This window comes from Oncorhynchus masou, unplaced genomic scaffold, assembly GCF_036934945.1.
Source record: "Oncorhynchus masou masou isolate Uvic2021 unplaced genomic scaffold, UVic_Omas_1.1 unplaced_scaffold_1568, whole genome shotgun sequence".
NCBI classification, from domain to species: domain Eukaryota; kingdom Metazoa; phylum Chordata; class Actinopteri; order Salmoniformes; family Salmonidae; genus Oncorhynchus; species Oncorhynchus masou.
Window position 1 is genome coordinate 46,337 of NW_027005741.1, and position 16,861 is coordinate 63,197.

The 16,861-nt window shown below is 41.5% G+C and overlaps 1 protein-coding gene across 1 annotated transcript; it reads left to right on the plus strand.

Moving 5' to 3' along the window:
• Positions 1-2,437: 2,437 nt before the first annotated feature.
• LOC135531264 (zinc finger protein 79-like) lies at positions 2,438-13,262 on the plus strand. The gene is made up of 3 exons (XM_064959388.1): positions 2,438-2,799; positions 7,189-7,569; positions 11,095-13,262. Exons 1-3 carry the CDS (start codon positions 2,604-2,606, stop codon positions 11,613-11,615), a joined length of 1,098 nt encoding a protein of 365 aa, XP_064815460.1. The 5' UTR covers positions 2,438-2,603; the 3' UTR covers positions 11,616-13,262.
• The last annotated feature ends 3,599 nt before the right edge of the window (positions 13,263-16,861 follow it).

The window sequence follows — 16,861 nt, forward strand, 5'->3', positions numbered from 1 at the left end:
GGTTTACCCGTTTAGAGAACCTGAAACAGCATGATAGAATACACAGAGGGGAGAAGCCTTACCATTGTTCCCATTGTGGAAAGCGCTTTAGGTCGTTAGGCACCCTGACAACGCATGAGAGAATACACACAGGAGAGGTGCCTTACCACTATTCCCACTGTGGAGAGAGTTTTAGGTGGTCAGGGAGCCTGAAAACACATGAAAGGACACACACACAAGAAAAGCCCTACCAATGCTCCCTGTGTGGAAAGAGATTTACAGAGTTCGGGTCCCTGAAAATACACAATAGAATACACACAGGAGAGAAGCCTTATTACTGCTCCCAATGTGGAATAAATTTTACCTGGTTGGCGAGCCTGAAAACACATGAGAGAATACATACAGGAGAAAGGTCTTACCACTGTTCCTACTGTGGAAAGAGCTTTAGTGGGTTAGTGAACCTGAAACAGCATGAGAGAGTGCACACGGGAGAGAAGCCATACCTGTGTGGAAAGCATTTTACCCATTTGGGGAACCTAAAAGAGCATGATAGGACACACACAGAAGAAAAGCCTTACCAATGCGCTCTGTGCGGAAAGAGTTTTACCAAGTTAGTTGGCCTGAATAAGCATGACAGGACACACACACGAGGAGATACGACCTACCACTGCTCCCAGTGTGGAAAGACATTTTCCCAGTCAGAGGACCTGAAAACACATGAGAGAATAGAGAGGCTGTGTTCTGACTTGTGCTTTTGACCTGAGAAGTTGTGTTTTTGTTTATGCCACATGAAAGCTTACTTAAACATAGGCTTACAGTGACAAGAAAAAGTGCAATTGACACAATCCCTTTGACCTCATGGCTTGTGTTTTGCACCGTCAACTGTAAGACCTTTATATAGACAATCAAGTTGTAGAAACATCTCCAGGATGATAAATGGAAACAGGTTGCATTTAAACTCAATTTTGAGTCTCATAGCAAAGGGGTCTGAATACTTACAGTACCAGTCAAAAGTTTGGACACACCTACTCGTTGCAGGGTTTTTGTTTATTTTTTAAACTATTTTCTACATTGTAGAATAATAGTGAAGACATCAAAACTATGAAATTACACATATGGAATCATGTAGTAACCAAAAAACTAAACTAATCAAAATATATTTTATATTTCAGATTCTTCAAAGTAGCCACCCTTTGCCTTGATGACAGCTTTGCACACTCTTGGTATTGTTGGTAGAGAGGTAATTCTGTAGTTGTATCTAGCCAGACTAGAAGGGTTCATGTAGATTGTTGGTAGAGAGGTCGTTCTGTAGTTGTATCTAGCCAGACTAGAAGGGTTCATGTAGATTGTTGGTAGAGAGGTCGTTCTGTAGTTGTATCTAGCCAGACTAGAAGGGTTCATGTAGATTGTTGGTAGAGAGGTAGTTATGTAGTTGTATCTAGCCAGACGAGAAGGGTTCATGTGGATTGTTGGTAGAGAGGTCGTTCTATAGTTGTATCTCGTCTGACTAGAAGGGTTCATGTAGATTGTTGGTAGAGAGGTCGTTCTGTAGTTGTATCTCGTCAGACTAGAAGGGTTCATGTAGATTGTTGGTAGAGAGGTAGTTGTATCTAGCCAGACTAGAAGGGTTCATGCAAATTGTTGGTAGAGAGGTTGTTCTTTGCATTTCGACTTTGAAATATATATTACATAATTGAATACAGTGAAGTTCAAATGCGTCTTCGATTCTCTATTAGGTGTAGTCTAATCTAGTCTATCCAAATATACCTTATGTACAGAAAACCAGCGTGACATGTAATCTAATAGACGGGACACTTCTTCAATAACAGCAGCTAGTCAACCACCTCGATAGCATGCAACTGACATTATATTGTCACGACTGGCGTTGTGTGCGCCAAGCTCTACCAACTGAACAACAGGAAACTATTCTCACCTCATGTATCCTCGTGTATTCATATGTAGCTACAGGTCTGCATTAAACTATTCTAACAGTATATATATTCATAATGTACATATCCACATGTAGCTACAGGTCTGCATTAAACTACTCTAACAGTATATATTCATAATGTACATATTCACATGTAGCTACAGGTCTGCATTAAACTACTCTAACAGTATATATTCATAATGTACATATTAACATGTAGCTACAGGTCTGCATTAAACTATTCTACCAGTATATATATTCATAATGTACATATTCACATGTAGCTATAGATCTGCATAGACGAAAGTATTGGCTGTAAAGAAGTCAGACAAAACATATTTGCTCATCTTTAAATGAATAAACAATGTAGTGACTATTTTTCTAAACTGCGTTATCCATTCCAGTCAGCTGACGGCGATATGCGACCTTCATGTGGGACGTCATATCTAGTGGCCCACACGACACCGGAAGCTGTTTCACCAACACGGATACTGACTCATTCAACCACCTCTTTAGCCTTGTAGCCAACATACAACCGAAAACATTAAAGCGCTTTAGACCATTTTTGTGTATATTGATCGCGGAGTTTTTAACACAATACTCTTTTCGTATCTGCTATTTAACTTAAAGTAATTTGCTTGTTAAATGTACAAATGTGTTGATTATACCGAGTCTAGCACTAAGCTTATCGTTAATGCTAGCTAGCCCGACCATGAACTCACTGAACGACTACCCTCCTGTTAAAGAAGAGGCGGTCTGCTGGACGGAGAAAGAAGCTCAGGGGCTGAACATTGTCCTGAAAGAAGAGAAGGGGGATATTACAGTGAAAGAAGAGAAAGAACATTTTAGAGTGAAGGAGGAAGAGGAGACTGAAGATCTGATTAACACCAGTGAGTACTGTCTTAAAAACACGGCCAGAAACTCTGTCGTTGTTGTTTTAAAGCCAAAGGGACATTGCACTGAAATGTGCACCTCACCAGAACCCCAAATATAAGCTTGTAAAGCTCCGTTGTGTGTAAACAATGAAAATGTAAACAAACACCTTATTTGACTCAAAACGGTTTTAAAACAATAATTTTGATCTCATGGTGGGTCCTTGCGTCCACAGCTCTGTCTATGAATTAGAGATGTTCCATTTGTTCAAACCCTCAGCTACTCTCCCCTATCTGTTTATTAGGACAGCGGAGATATGTAACGTTTAAGTACCAATAAGGCGTATGGTATTTATGGCTCTACCTTTCTCACTCATTATTATTCATGATTCTTTGATGATTATCCCTAATCATGTTAGCATCCACATTAATATACAAGTGTTCAGAAACATTTTCTATTCTTGTTTGACTTCTATGACACACTACATTATTTACCGTTGTTAGGTTCTAATTCTCAGAGTTAAAACTCAATGGAAAAAACTGAACCAGAGGGTCAATCCAGCTGGATTAGACAAAAATCCTCCTGCACATCTGTACAAACATCATATCTTTACTTCACTTTACTGCAATTTACTGCACTTTACGTCACTTTACTGGACACTAAATAATATGGGCCATACACTTTTCTTCCTCCCTTAACATGGCCTGACCTTGACCCCCCCCCCCCTTCATCACTAATCCATGGCTCTCTCCCCTTATCAATGTCTGCCACATGTGATCTCTTCCCTGCACTCAGTCTTCCAATAGGATCCCTGATATAATGTAAATGTTATACATCACCCTCTCTCCCCTTATCAATGTGATCGCCTCCCTGCACTCAGTCTTCCAATAGGATCCCTGATATAATGTAAACGTGATACATCACCCTCTCTCCCCTTATCAATGTGATCGCCTCCCTGCACTCAGTCTTCCAATAGGATCCCTGATATAATGTAAACGTTATACATCACCCTCTCTCCCCTTATCAATGTGATCTCTTCCCTGCACTCAGTCTTCCAATAGGATCCCTGATATAATATAAACGTTATACATCACCCTCTCTCCCCTTATCAATGTGATCTCTTCCCTGCACTCAGTCTTCCAATAGGATCACTGATATAATATAAACGTTATACATCACCCTCTCTCCCCTTATCAATGTGATCGCCTCCCTGCACTCAGTCTTCCAATAGGATCCCTGATATAATATAAACGTTATACATCACCCTCTCTCCCCTTATCAATGTGATCGCCTCCCTGCACTCAGTCTTCCAATAGCATCCCTGATATAATATAAACGTTATACATCACCCTCTCTCCCCTTATCAATGTGATCTCTTCCCTGCACTCAGTCTTCCAATAGGATCCCTGATATAATATAAACGTTATACATCACCATCTCACCCCTCATGTTCATGAATAAGTATCTTTCATATTCTCAGACCCCAACACAATTAATTTCTGTTAGGAACAACATCATCTGAAACACAACCAAAACAAACTGCATATGTATCCAACAAGTTTGCTGAGTCACAAGCTTGATGTAGTCATTGTGTTCTAGGAATATGGGATCAAATACTTTAATACACATATAAGTGAATTTTGTCCAAATACTTCTGAGGCATTCAAATGTAGGGACTAGATATTTTATTTCTAAATGGTAAAACTGATATGTATGAATATACCCTCAACTAAAAGGTGACGTTCTGTTCCTTTGTCTCATATGAAACATTTGATCTCAAATCTAAAATGCTGGAGTATAGAGCCACATTAAACTGTTATCTTTCCTGTCCAGATACATATGTAGGGTAATAGTTTAAGCAGTAAAGCCCGTATACCACAGGTATGACAACCTGATCAATAATACCACAGGTATGACAACCTGATCAATAATACCACAGGTATGACAACCTGATCAATAATACCACAGGTATGACAACCTGATCAATAATACCACAGGTATGACAACCTGATCAATAATACCACAGGTATGACAACCTGATCAATAATACCACAGGAATGACAACCTGATCAATAATACCACAGGTATGACAACCTGATCAATAATACCACAGGAATGACAACCTGATCAATAATACCACAGGAATGACAACCTGATCAATAATACCACAGGAATGACAACCTGATCAATAATACCACAGGAATGACAACCTGATCAATAATACCACAGGAATGACAACCTGATCAATAATACCACAGGTATGACAACCTGATCAATAATACCACAGGTATGACAACCTGATCAATAATACCACAGGTATGACAACCTGATCTACATGAATGGAGCTTAGATAGCCGTTAGATGCAGTTTCCAGTATACAGTATCAGTCCACACCACCCCACCAACCAGGAATGGTCTTAACTAATCCAGACCCCACCAACCAGGAATGGTTTTAACTAATCCAGACCCCACCAACCAGGAATGGTTTTAACTAATCCAGACCCCACCAACCAGGAATGGTTTTAACTAATCCAGACCCCACCAACCAGGAATGGTTTTAACTAATCCAGACCCCACCAACCAGGAATGGTTTTAACTAATCCAGACCCCACCAACCAGGAATGGTTTTAACTAATCCAGACCCCACCAACCAGGAATGGTTTTAACTAATCCAGACCCCACCAACCAGGAATGGTCTTAACTAATCCAGACCCCACCAACCAGGAATGGTCTTAACTAATCCAGACCCCACCAACCAGGAATGGTCTTAACTAATCCAGACCCCACCAACCAGGAATGGTTTTAACTAATCCAGACCCCACCAACCAGGAATGGTTTTAACTAATCCAGACCCCACCAACCAGGAATGGTTTTAACTAATCCAGACCCCAACAACCAGGAATGGTTTTAACTAATCCAGACCCCAACAACCAGGAATGGTTTTAACTAATCCAGACCCCACCAACCAGGAATGGTCTTAACTAATCCAGACCCCACCAACCAGGAATGGTCTTAACTAATCCAGACCCCACCAACCAGGAATGGTTTTAACTAATCCAGACCCCAACAACCAGGAATGGTTTTAACTAATCCAGACCCCAACAACCAGGAATGGTTTTAACTAATCCAGACCCCAACAACCAGGAATGGTTTTAACTAATCCAGACCCCAACAACCAGGAATGGTCTTAACTAATCCAGACCCCAACAACCAGGAATGGTTTTAACTAATCCAGACCCCACCAACCAGGAATGGTTTTAACTAATCCAGACCCCAACAACCAGGAATGGTCTTAACTAATCCAGATCACTTCTTTGAAAGGAATAATCCACACGCCAGAGAAGGACTAAATTGCTTTCATGGAGGACTGAATCGGAGGACAATATATTTTAATCGTGAGAAAAAAGCTATTGGTTTTCTACCCAAAGTTGGAAAGAAATTGTTGTGATCCATTTAATAAACACAGCAACATTTATAAAAAAAACTTAATAGCAGGAACAGCGGCATCTAGTGGGCAAAACCCAAAGTGGGTAAATGTCAGTCCTGTAGGTGAAATTAAGATTGTAACAATGACACTCCATTATATATATAAATCATTATTTAGACGTATTGAGGGAAAATCAAGGATGAAAAAAATGGCAGAGTAAATTCACGAGGTGATTGGGGGACTAAACCTGATAGTATAACAGTAGTAGTGATGGTCTTTATTTAAATTCATGAGGTGATTGGGGGACTAAACCTGATAGTATAACAGTAGTAGCGATGGTCTTCCTTTGAATTCATGAGGTGATTGGGGGACTAAACCTGATAGTATAACAGTAGTAGTGATGGTCTTCCTTTGAATTCATGAGGTGATTGGGGGACTAAACCTGATAGTATAACAGTAGTAGTGATGGTCTTTATTTAAATTCATGAGGTGATTGGGGGACTAAACCTGATAGTATAACAGTAGTAGTGATGGTCTTTATTTAAATTCATGAGGTGATTGGGGGACTAAACCTGATAGTATAACAGTAGTAGTGATGGTCTTTATTTAAATTCATGAGGTGATTGGGGGACTAAACCTGATAGTATGACAATAGTAGTAATTAATGTATTATATACAACACATTTCATTACAAAGACAATCTCAGACTGTAAAAACTGCCAAAACTAACAAAACACATGTAGAGATCAGGCAGGTCTTGGTGATGGTCTTGCACAGCTTCATATGATGTGTGTTGTTCAGTCAGGCTGTTCAGAAAGGCTGGGCAGTAGTTTAAATGGAGGGAGCAGCGATGTCACAGAGGGGCAGCGATGTCACAGAGGGGGCAGCGATGTCACAGAGGGAGCCAGTTTTATCATGTAGAAGTTTTCTTCAGGTCTCTATTAAATATTTAACTAAATAATCTGTTTGTCTTTGGCAGGAGAGAGACCAGACTCTCACTCTGACAGCGGAAAGAGTCCTTCAGTGGGACCAGACCCAGAGACACCCAAACCAGCGAGACGACATCACTGGTCCCAACGTGAAATGAGATTCTCCCTCTCAGGGGACCTAAAACGGCATGAGAAAAAACACACAGGAGAAAAGCCTTTCCAATGTTCCCAGTGTGGAAAGAGTTTTACCTGTTTAGGGAATCTAAATCAGCATAAGAAGATACACGCAGCGGGAAAGCCTTACCACTGTTCCCAGTGTGAAAAGAGTTTTGCCTGGTTAAGGAGCCTGAAGAAGCATGAGAAGATACACGCAGGGGAAAAGCCTTTCCAATACCAAGGGACCAGCCAACCTTTTGATACAGGATGCAGTGGTGAGTATCAGAACTGTCACCAGTGATAAAACAAGTGGTGCTGTATGGTAGATGGCATCCAAATGTTTAAGGGTAGTGACTGCTGCATTCTGGTAAACGATGTCACCATAATCAAGAACTGACAGGAACAGTTGACTGTACAATCTGATTTCTGCTGTTTAGGGAGAGGCAAGATCTAAAAAAAAAAAAAAAAAAAAAGAAGCCCGGTTTAAATCAGAGCTTTTTAACTATCTCATCCATATGTTAAAAAAACATGAAGTCTTTGTCAATTCAAATGCCCAGATATTTATCGGAACCCGATCGATGGGAAAAACCATCCAGTGAATAAATATATCGTCCATCTGAAACATCCTGAACTACAGAACAACATGTATTTAGTCTTGTCCACATTACAGTACAAGTTTTAATCCAACCAGGGCGTTCTGTTAGGTAACAAGGTCAGATAGCAGCTCTAACATAGGCTGGCCAACAGTTGGGTCAATGGCAAGTTGAAGTTGGAAGTTTACATACACCTTCGCCAAATACATTTAAACTCAGTTTTTCTCAATTATTGACGTTTAATCCTAGTAAAAATTCACTGTTTTAGGTCAGTTAGGATCACCACTTTATTTTTAAGAATGTGAAATGTCAGAATAATAGTAGAGAGAGTGATTTATATGAGCTTTTATTTCTTTCATCACATTTCCAGTGGGTCAGAAGTTTTACATACACTCAATTAGTATTCGGTAGCATTGCCTTTAAATTGTTTAACTTGGGTCAAACTTTTTGGGTAGCCTTCCACAAGCTTCCCACAATAGGTTGGGTGAATTTTGGCCCATTCCTCCTGACAGAGCTGGTGTAACTGAGTCGGGTTTGTAGGCCTCCTTGCTCGCTCACGCTTTGTCAGTTTTGCCCACATTCTATGGAATTGAGGTCAGGGCTTTGTGATGGCCACTCCAATACCTTGACTTTGTTGTCCTTAAGCCATTTTGCCACAACTTTGGAAGTATGCTTGGGGCAATTGTCCATTTGGAAGACCCATTTGCGACCAAGCTTTAACTTCCTGACTGATATCTTGATATCTTTTTCTTTCCTCATGATGTCATCTATTTTGTGAAGTGCACCAGTCCCTCCTGCCGCAAAGCCCCCCCCACAACATGATGCTGCCACCCCCGTGCTTCACGGTTGGGATGGTGTTCTTCGGCTTGCAAGCCTCCCCCTTTTCCTCCAAACATAACGATGGTCATTATGGCCAAACAGTTCTATTATTGTTTCATCAGACCAGAGGACATTTCTCCAAAAAGTACGATCTTTGTCCCCATGTGCAGTTGCAAACCGTAGTCTGGCTTTTTTATGGCCGTTTTGGAGCAGTGGCTTCTTCCTTGCTGAGCGGCCTTTCAGGTTATGTCGATATAGGACTCGTTTTATTGTGGATATAGATACTTTTGTACCTGTTTCCTCCAGAATCTTCACAAGGTCCTTTGCTGTTGTTTTGGGATTGATTTGCTCTTTTCGCACCAAAGTATGTTCATCTCTAGGAGACAGAACGCATCTCCTTCCTGAGCGGTATGACGGCTGAGTGCTCCCATGGTGTTTATACTTGCGTACTATTGTTTGTACAGATGAACGTGGTACCGTCAGGCATTTGGAAATTGCTCCCAAGGATGAACCAGACTTGTGGAGGTCCACAATTTTTTTCTGAGACCTTGGCTGATTTCTTTTGATTTTCCCATGATGTCAAGCAAAGAGGCACTGAGTTTGAAGGCAGGCCTTGAAATACATCCACATGTACACCTCCAATTGACTCAAATGATGTCAATTTGCCTATCAGAAGCTTCTAAAGCCATGACATCATTTTCTGGAATATTCCAAGCTGTTTAAAGGCACAGTCAACTTAGTGTATGTAAACTTCTGACCCACTTGAATTGTGATACAGTGAATTATAAGTGAAATAATCTGTCTGTAAATATTCGTTGGGAAAAAATTACTTGCATCATGCACAAAGTAGATGTCCAAAACTATAGTTTGTTAACAAGGAATGTGTGGAGTGGTTGAAAAAAACGAGTTTTAATGACTCCAGTCTAAGTGAATGTAAAACTTCCCCACTTCAACTGTAGGTGTCGTCTGCATACAGATGACTATACAAGTTACAACAGATGGACCAGTGTTATTTACTGTTGTAAAGTATTCAGATCCCTTGGACTTTTTTCACACATTTTGTTACGTTTCAGCCTTGTTCTAAACATGGATTAAATTAAATGTTTTTCCTCATCAATCTACACACAATACCCCATAATGACATCACAATACTCCATAATGACATCACAATACCCCATAATGACATCACAATACCCCATAATGACAAAGAGAAACCCCATGTTATGGTCAACAGTGTTGAGGGCCTTGGAAGGGTCTGGAAATAAGGCAGCACAATGATGTCTGTGATCTAAGCCTGTGCTGCCCAACCCTCTTCCTGGAGATCTACTGTCCTGTAGGTTTTCACTCCAACCCTCTTCCAGGAGATCTACTGTCCTGTGGGTTTTCAGCCCAACCCTCTTCCTGGAGATCTACTGTCCTGTAGGTTTTCAGTCCAACCCTCTTCCAGGAGATCTACTGTCCTGTAGGTTTTCACTCCAACCCTCTTCCTGGAGATCTACTGTCCTGTAGGTTTTCAGTCCAACCCTCTTCCAGGAGATCTACTGTCCTGTAGGTTTTCACTCCAACCCTCTTCCTGGAGATCTACTGTCCTGTAGGTTTTCAGTCCAACCCTCTTCCTGGAGATCTACTGTCCTGTAGGTTTTCAGTCCAACCCTCTTCCTGGAGATCTACTGTCCTGTAGGTTCAGTCCAACCCTCTTCCTGGAGATCTACTGTGTTGTTAAAGCCACCAAGTCTTTTTAACACCAGAACCACTGGGCCTCAAGGGGACCCCTCCTTGAAGTTAATGGGAAGCCTCTCTGTTAGTGAGCATTTCTCCTTTGCCAAGATAATCCATCCACCTGACAGGTGTGGCATATCAAGAAGCTGATTAAACAGCATGATCAACCCCCCCCCCCCCCCCAGACTGTCAAAACTAACAAAACCCATGTAGAGATCTGGCAGGTCTTGGAGATGGTCTTCCACAGCTTCAGATGATAAGGTGTTGTTCAGTCAGGCAGTTCAGAAAGGCTGGGCAGTAGTTTAAAAGGAGGGAGCAGCGATGTCACAGAGGGAGCAGCGATGTCACAGAGGGAGCAGCGATGTCACAGAGGGGGCAGCGATGTCACAGAGGGGGCAGCGATGTCACAGAGGGAGCAGCGATGTCACAGAGGGAGCAGCGATGTCACAGAGGGAGCAGCGATGTCACAGAGGGAGCAGCGATGTCACAGAGGGAGCAGCGATGTCACAGAGGGAGCAGCGATGTCACAGAGGGAGCAGCATCAGTCAGTTACTCAGACCGGAGCTCTTCACCAGGCTCCTACTCGACATGGAGCCAGTTTTATCATGTAGAAGTTTTATTCTGGTCTCTATTAAGTATTTAACTAAATAATCTGTTTGTCTTTGGCAGGTGAGAGACCAGACTCTCACTCTGACAGTGGGAAGAGTCCTTCAGGGGAACCAGGCCCAGTGACACCCAAACCAGCGAGACGACACCACTGCTCCTACTGTGGAAAAAGTTTCACCCGATTACTACACCTGAAATCACATGAGAGAATACATACAGGAGAAAAGCCCAACCACTGTTCCCGGTGTGAAAAGAGTTTTAGGTGGTTAACGACTCTGAAACTCCATGAGAGGACACACACACACGAAAAGCTCTATCACTGCTCCCTGTGTGAAATGAGTTTTACCAAGTTAGAGGCCCTGAATGTGCATGACAGGACACACATAGGAGGGGATAAGCCCTACCGCTGCTCCCTGTGTGGACAGAGATTTAACCGGTTAAGACATCTGAATAAGCATGAAAGAATACATACACAGGAGGAGAAGACATGCCACTGCTCTCATTGTGGAAAGACATTTTCCCAGTCAGAGGACCTGAAAACACATGAGAGAATAGAGAGGCTGTGTTCTGACTTGTGTTTTTGACCTGAGAAGTTGTGTGTTTTTTTTGTTTCTGCCAAATGAAATCATTATTGAAATAGACCTACTTTTTTGTCTTAGTTTTCATCTGGAGACTGACATGACTCTCCTGTGAGGATCCAAGGGTTTCTAACATACTCTGTTACACGGAATCATGGCTCTCTCTCTCTCCAGATATACTGTTGCCATGACTCCTGTGAGGATCCGAGGATCAGGTTACAGTGGATCAGCATTCAATAGAGGGAGGGAGGGATATGGGGGTTTTATGACACCTCACCATCGATTGTAAATTGTAGGCAGACTATTCCTTTTGGGGTCTAATTTGGGCGACTGGAATGTCTCTTTGTTACCGAGAGATTCTTAGACGACCCCAAAAAACTTCAACATCAAACAATGGACACTGGGACAATATATTCCAACATCCGAATGTTGGGAACGATGAGAGATGGAATATGGAAAATGTAATGTCTATTTTGTGATGTCATTAAAATTGTTATAAATAGGTTTTAATGAAAGCATTAACTTCAAGAGCTTTCGCACTGTGTATATCAGGTTTACATTCTTTACGTTGTGTAGAAAATATCAAGGATAAAGAGAATGTTTTTGTGATGATGGGATTGTGATTTTAGTACTCTAACGAGATAGTAATTCTGATACCTTGCCTCGTAACTAGCCACGCCCCAGGGAGCCCGGAGAACGGGTCAGAATGACGAAAAATGCCTCAGTTTTTCCCCGGTATAAAAATATTGAGTTAAGAATGATCATATCAGACTAGGAGAACCACAAGCTGTAGCTGAGGTCTACGATTAGTCACGACCCCCCCCCACACACACACACAGCGCAAAACACAACACACGAAGAAGACAACGGAACCTCTTAACAATCAATGCTACGGTTAATTAGCTGTTCTTAATGTCCTCAGGACATCTTTCAGAATGAGTGCAAAGTAATCAGACAACTAAAAAGAAGGACATTGTGACATTTTATGGACAGATCAGAGCCTTACACCTGAGAACGACCAGAGAAGGCCAGCCGAAATAAGGAACCTCCTCATCAAGTGGGAACCCGGCCCATGAAGGGCCCAACAGAGAGAAGGGCCCAACTAAACCCTCCTCATCAAGCGGGAACCCGGCCCACGATGGGCCCAACAGAGGGAAGGCCCAACTGAACCCTCCTAATCAAGCGGGAACCCGGCCCACGAAGGGCCCAACTGAACCCTTCTAATCAAGCGGGAACCCGGCCCACGAAGGGCCCAACTGAACCCTTCTAATCAAGCGGGAACCCGGCCCACGAAGGGACCAACAGAGAGAAGGCCCAACTGAACCCTCCTCATCAAGCGGGAACCCGGCCCACGAAGGGCCCAACAGTGATACCCGACAGAGACCTTCAGCGCGTAAATACATGCGTTACTTCTTACCCAGACGATCGGAAGCTTGGGGCAAGATATTAAGGGCTATACTGTGAGTATAGTTCCCAAATGTATCCAAGTGTTGCGTCTCTTTCTTTCTCTAACTCTCCATCTTGTGTAACAAGTGTCATATTGTGTTAGTCCGCTAGGGACTTGTTGTCGTCGTATTAAGTTTCCAATCAATAACCTATACCGTGTTTGTGTATCCTATGTTATCATTTAGTTTGTTAGTAAATAAATAATCAAATCAATTTGTGTGGTACGGAAATGATCAGTGAGACTTTGTACCGATTTCAAGAAGTCAACAACGTTCACAATGATACTGGTATGAGGAAATTATTAAATTAGTTACTGTTATGATATCTATATATTCTTGAGATAATTCGGGAGACGGTAACTCATTAAACAACTGTTCCCGTGGTGCCCCAAATTCCTAATGAGTTAATTGTTTCATGATTAATATAATTGAGTATCAATTCAATATAGTTTGATCAAATAAATAACAGTCATCAGATTAATGATAGTAACGTCACAGCAAATGATGAATACAATAGAGTTTGTGTTTTGATTACCAACTTTAATGTGTTGGCATACAAGTATAAACCCTCTGTTGTTCATTATATTCTGGGGATATTGCTCTATAATAGATGAATGGAGTTTTTGCATTTCTTAAACCTCTTGAATTTAATGTTTGACACAGCACACTGCAGTTTTATTTCACCCTGACTGCCATTTTGTTTCACGAGGGGCAGTCATGACATCATACAATACCTTCGGAAAGTATTCAGACCCCCAAGACATTTTTCCACATTTTGTTACCTTACAACCTTATAGAGTATACCTATGTATCACCTCTTCAACCCAGAGAGAGTATACCTATTTATCACCTCTTCAACCCAGAGAGAGAGTATACCTATTTATCACCTCTTCAACCCAGAGAGAGAGAGAGTATACCTATGTATCACCTCTACAACCCACAGAGAGAGAGTATACCTATTTATCACCTCTTCAACCCAGAGAGAGAGAGTATACCTATTTATCACCTCTTCAACCCAGAGAGAGAGAGTATACCTATTTATCACCTCTTCAACCCAGAGAGAGAGTATACCTATTTATCACCTCTTCAACCCAGAGAGAGAGTATACCTATTTATCACCTCTTCAACCCAGAGAGAGAGTATACCTATTTATCACCTCTTCAACCCAGAGAGAGAGTATACCTATTTATCACCTCTACAACCCAGAGAGAGAGAGTAAACCTATTTATCACCTCTTCAACCCAGAGAGAGAGAGAGTATACCTATTTATCACCTCATCAACCCAGAGAGAGTATACCTATTTATCACCTCTTCAACCCAGAGAGAGAGTATACCTATTTATCACCTCTACAACCCAGAGCGAGAGAGAGTATACCTATGTATCACCTCTTCAACCCAGAGAGAGAGAGAGTATACATATTTATCACCTCTTCAACCCAAAGAGAGAGTATACCTATTTCTTCAACCCAGAGAGAGAGAGAGAGAGAGAGTATACCTATTTATCACCTCTTCAACCCAGAGAGAGAGAGTATACCTATTTATCACCTCATCAACCCAGAGAGAGAGAGTATACCTATTTATCACCTCTTCAACCCAGAGAGAGTATACCTATTTATCACCTCTTCAACCCAGAGAGAGTATACCTATTTATCACCTCTTCAACCCAGAGAGAGAGTATACCTATTTATCACCTCTACAACCCAGAGAGAGAGAGTATACCTATGTATCACCTCTTCAACCCAGAGAGAGAGAGAGTATACATATTTATCACCTCTTCAACCCAGAGAGAGAGAATACCTATTTATCACCTCTTCAACCCAGAGAGAGAGTATACCTATTTATCACCTCTTCAACCCAGAGAGAGAGAGTATACCTATTTATCACCTCTTCAACCCAGAGAGAGTATACCTATTTATCACATCATCAACCCAGAGAGAGAGAGTATACATATTTATCACCTCTTCAACCCAGAGAGAGAGTATACCTATTTATCACCTCTTCAACCCAGAGAGAGAGTATACCTATTCATCACCTCTTCAACCCAGAGAGAGAGAGTATACCTATTTATCACCTCTTCAACCCAGAGAGAGAGTATATCTATTTATCACCTCTTCAACCCAGAGAGAGTATACCTATTTATCACCTCTTCAACCCAGAGAGAGAGTATACCTATTTATCACCTCTACAACCCAGAGAGAGAGAGAGTATACCTATGTATCACCTCTTCAACCCAGAGAGAGAGAGTATACATATTTATCACCTCTTCAACCCAAAGAGAGAGTATACCTATTTCTTTAACCCAGAGAGAGAGGGAATACCTATTTATCACCTCATCAACAGAGAGAGAGAGTATACCTATTTATCACCTCTTCAACCCAGAGAGAGAGTATACCTATTTATCACCTCTACAACCCAGAGAGAGAGAGTATACCTATGTATCACCTCTTCAACCCAGAGAGAGAGAGTATATCTATTTATCACCTCTTCAACCCAGAGAGAGAGTATACCTATTTATCACCTCTTCAACCCAGAGAGAGAGAGTATATCTATTTATCACCTCTTCAACCCAGAGAGAGTATACCTATTTATCACCTCTTCAACCCAGAGAGAGAGTATACCTATTTATCACCTCTACAACCCAGAGAGAGAGAGAGTATACCTATGTATCACCTCTTCAACCCAGAGAGAGAGAGTATACATATTTATCACCTCTTCAACCCAGAGAGAGAGTATACCTATTTATCACCTCTTCAACCCAGAGAGAGAGTATACCTATTTATCACCTCTTCAACCCAGAGAGAGAGAGTATACCTATTTATCACCTCTTCAACCCAGAGAGAGTATACCTATTTATCACCTCATCAACCCAGAGAGAGAGAGAGTATACCTATTTATCACCTCTTCAACCCAGAGAGAGAGTATACCTATTTATCACCTCTTCGACCCAGAGAGAGAGAGTATACCTATTTATCACCTCTACAACACAGAGAGAGAGAAAGAGTATACCTATTTATCACCTCTACAACACAGAGAGAGAGAGAGAGTATACCTATTTATCACCTCTACAACCCAGAGAGAGTATACCTATTTATCACCTCTACAACCCAGAGAGAGAGTATACCTATTTATCACCTCTTCAACCCAGAGAGAGAGAGTATACCTATTTATCACCTCTTCAACCCAGAGAGAGTATACCTATTTATCACCTCTTCAACCCAGAGAGAGAGAGTATACCTATTTATCACCTCATCAACCCAGAGAGAGAGAGAGAGTATACCTATTTATCACCTCTTCAACCCAGAGAGAGAGAGTATACCTATTTATCACCTCTTCAACCCAGAGAGAGAGTATACCTATGTATCACCTATTCAACCCAGAGAGAGAGTATACCTATTTATCACCTCTTCAACCCAGAGAGAGAGTATACCTATTTATCACCTCATCAACACAGAGAAAGGGTATACCTATTTATCACCTCTTCAACCCAGAGAGAGAGAGTATACCTATTTATCACCTCTACAACCCAGAGAGAGAGAGTATACCTATTTATCACCTCTACAACCCAGAGAGAGAGAGTATACCTATTTATCACCTCTTCAACCCAGAGAGAGAGAGTATACCTATTTATCACCTCTTCAACCCAGAGAGAGAGTATACCTATTTATCACCTCTTCAACCCACAGAGAGAGTATACCTATGTATCACCTCTTCAACCCAAAGAGAGAGTATACCTATGTATCACCTCTTCAACCCAGAGAGGGAGAGTATACCTATTTATCACCTCTTCAACCCAGAGAGAGAGAGAGT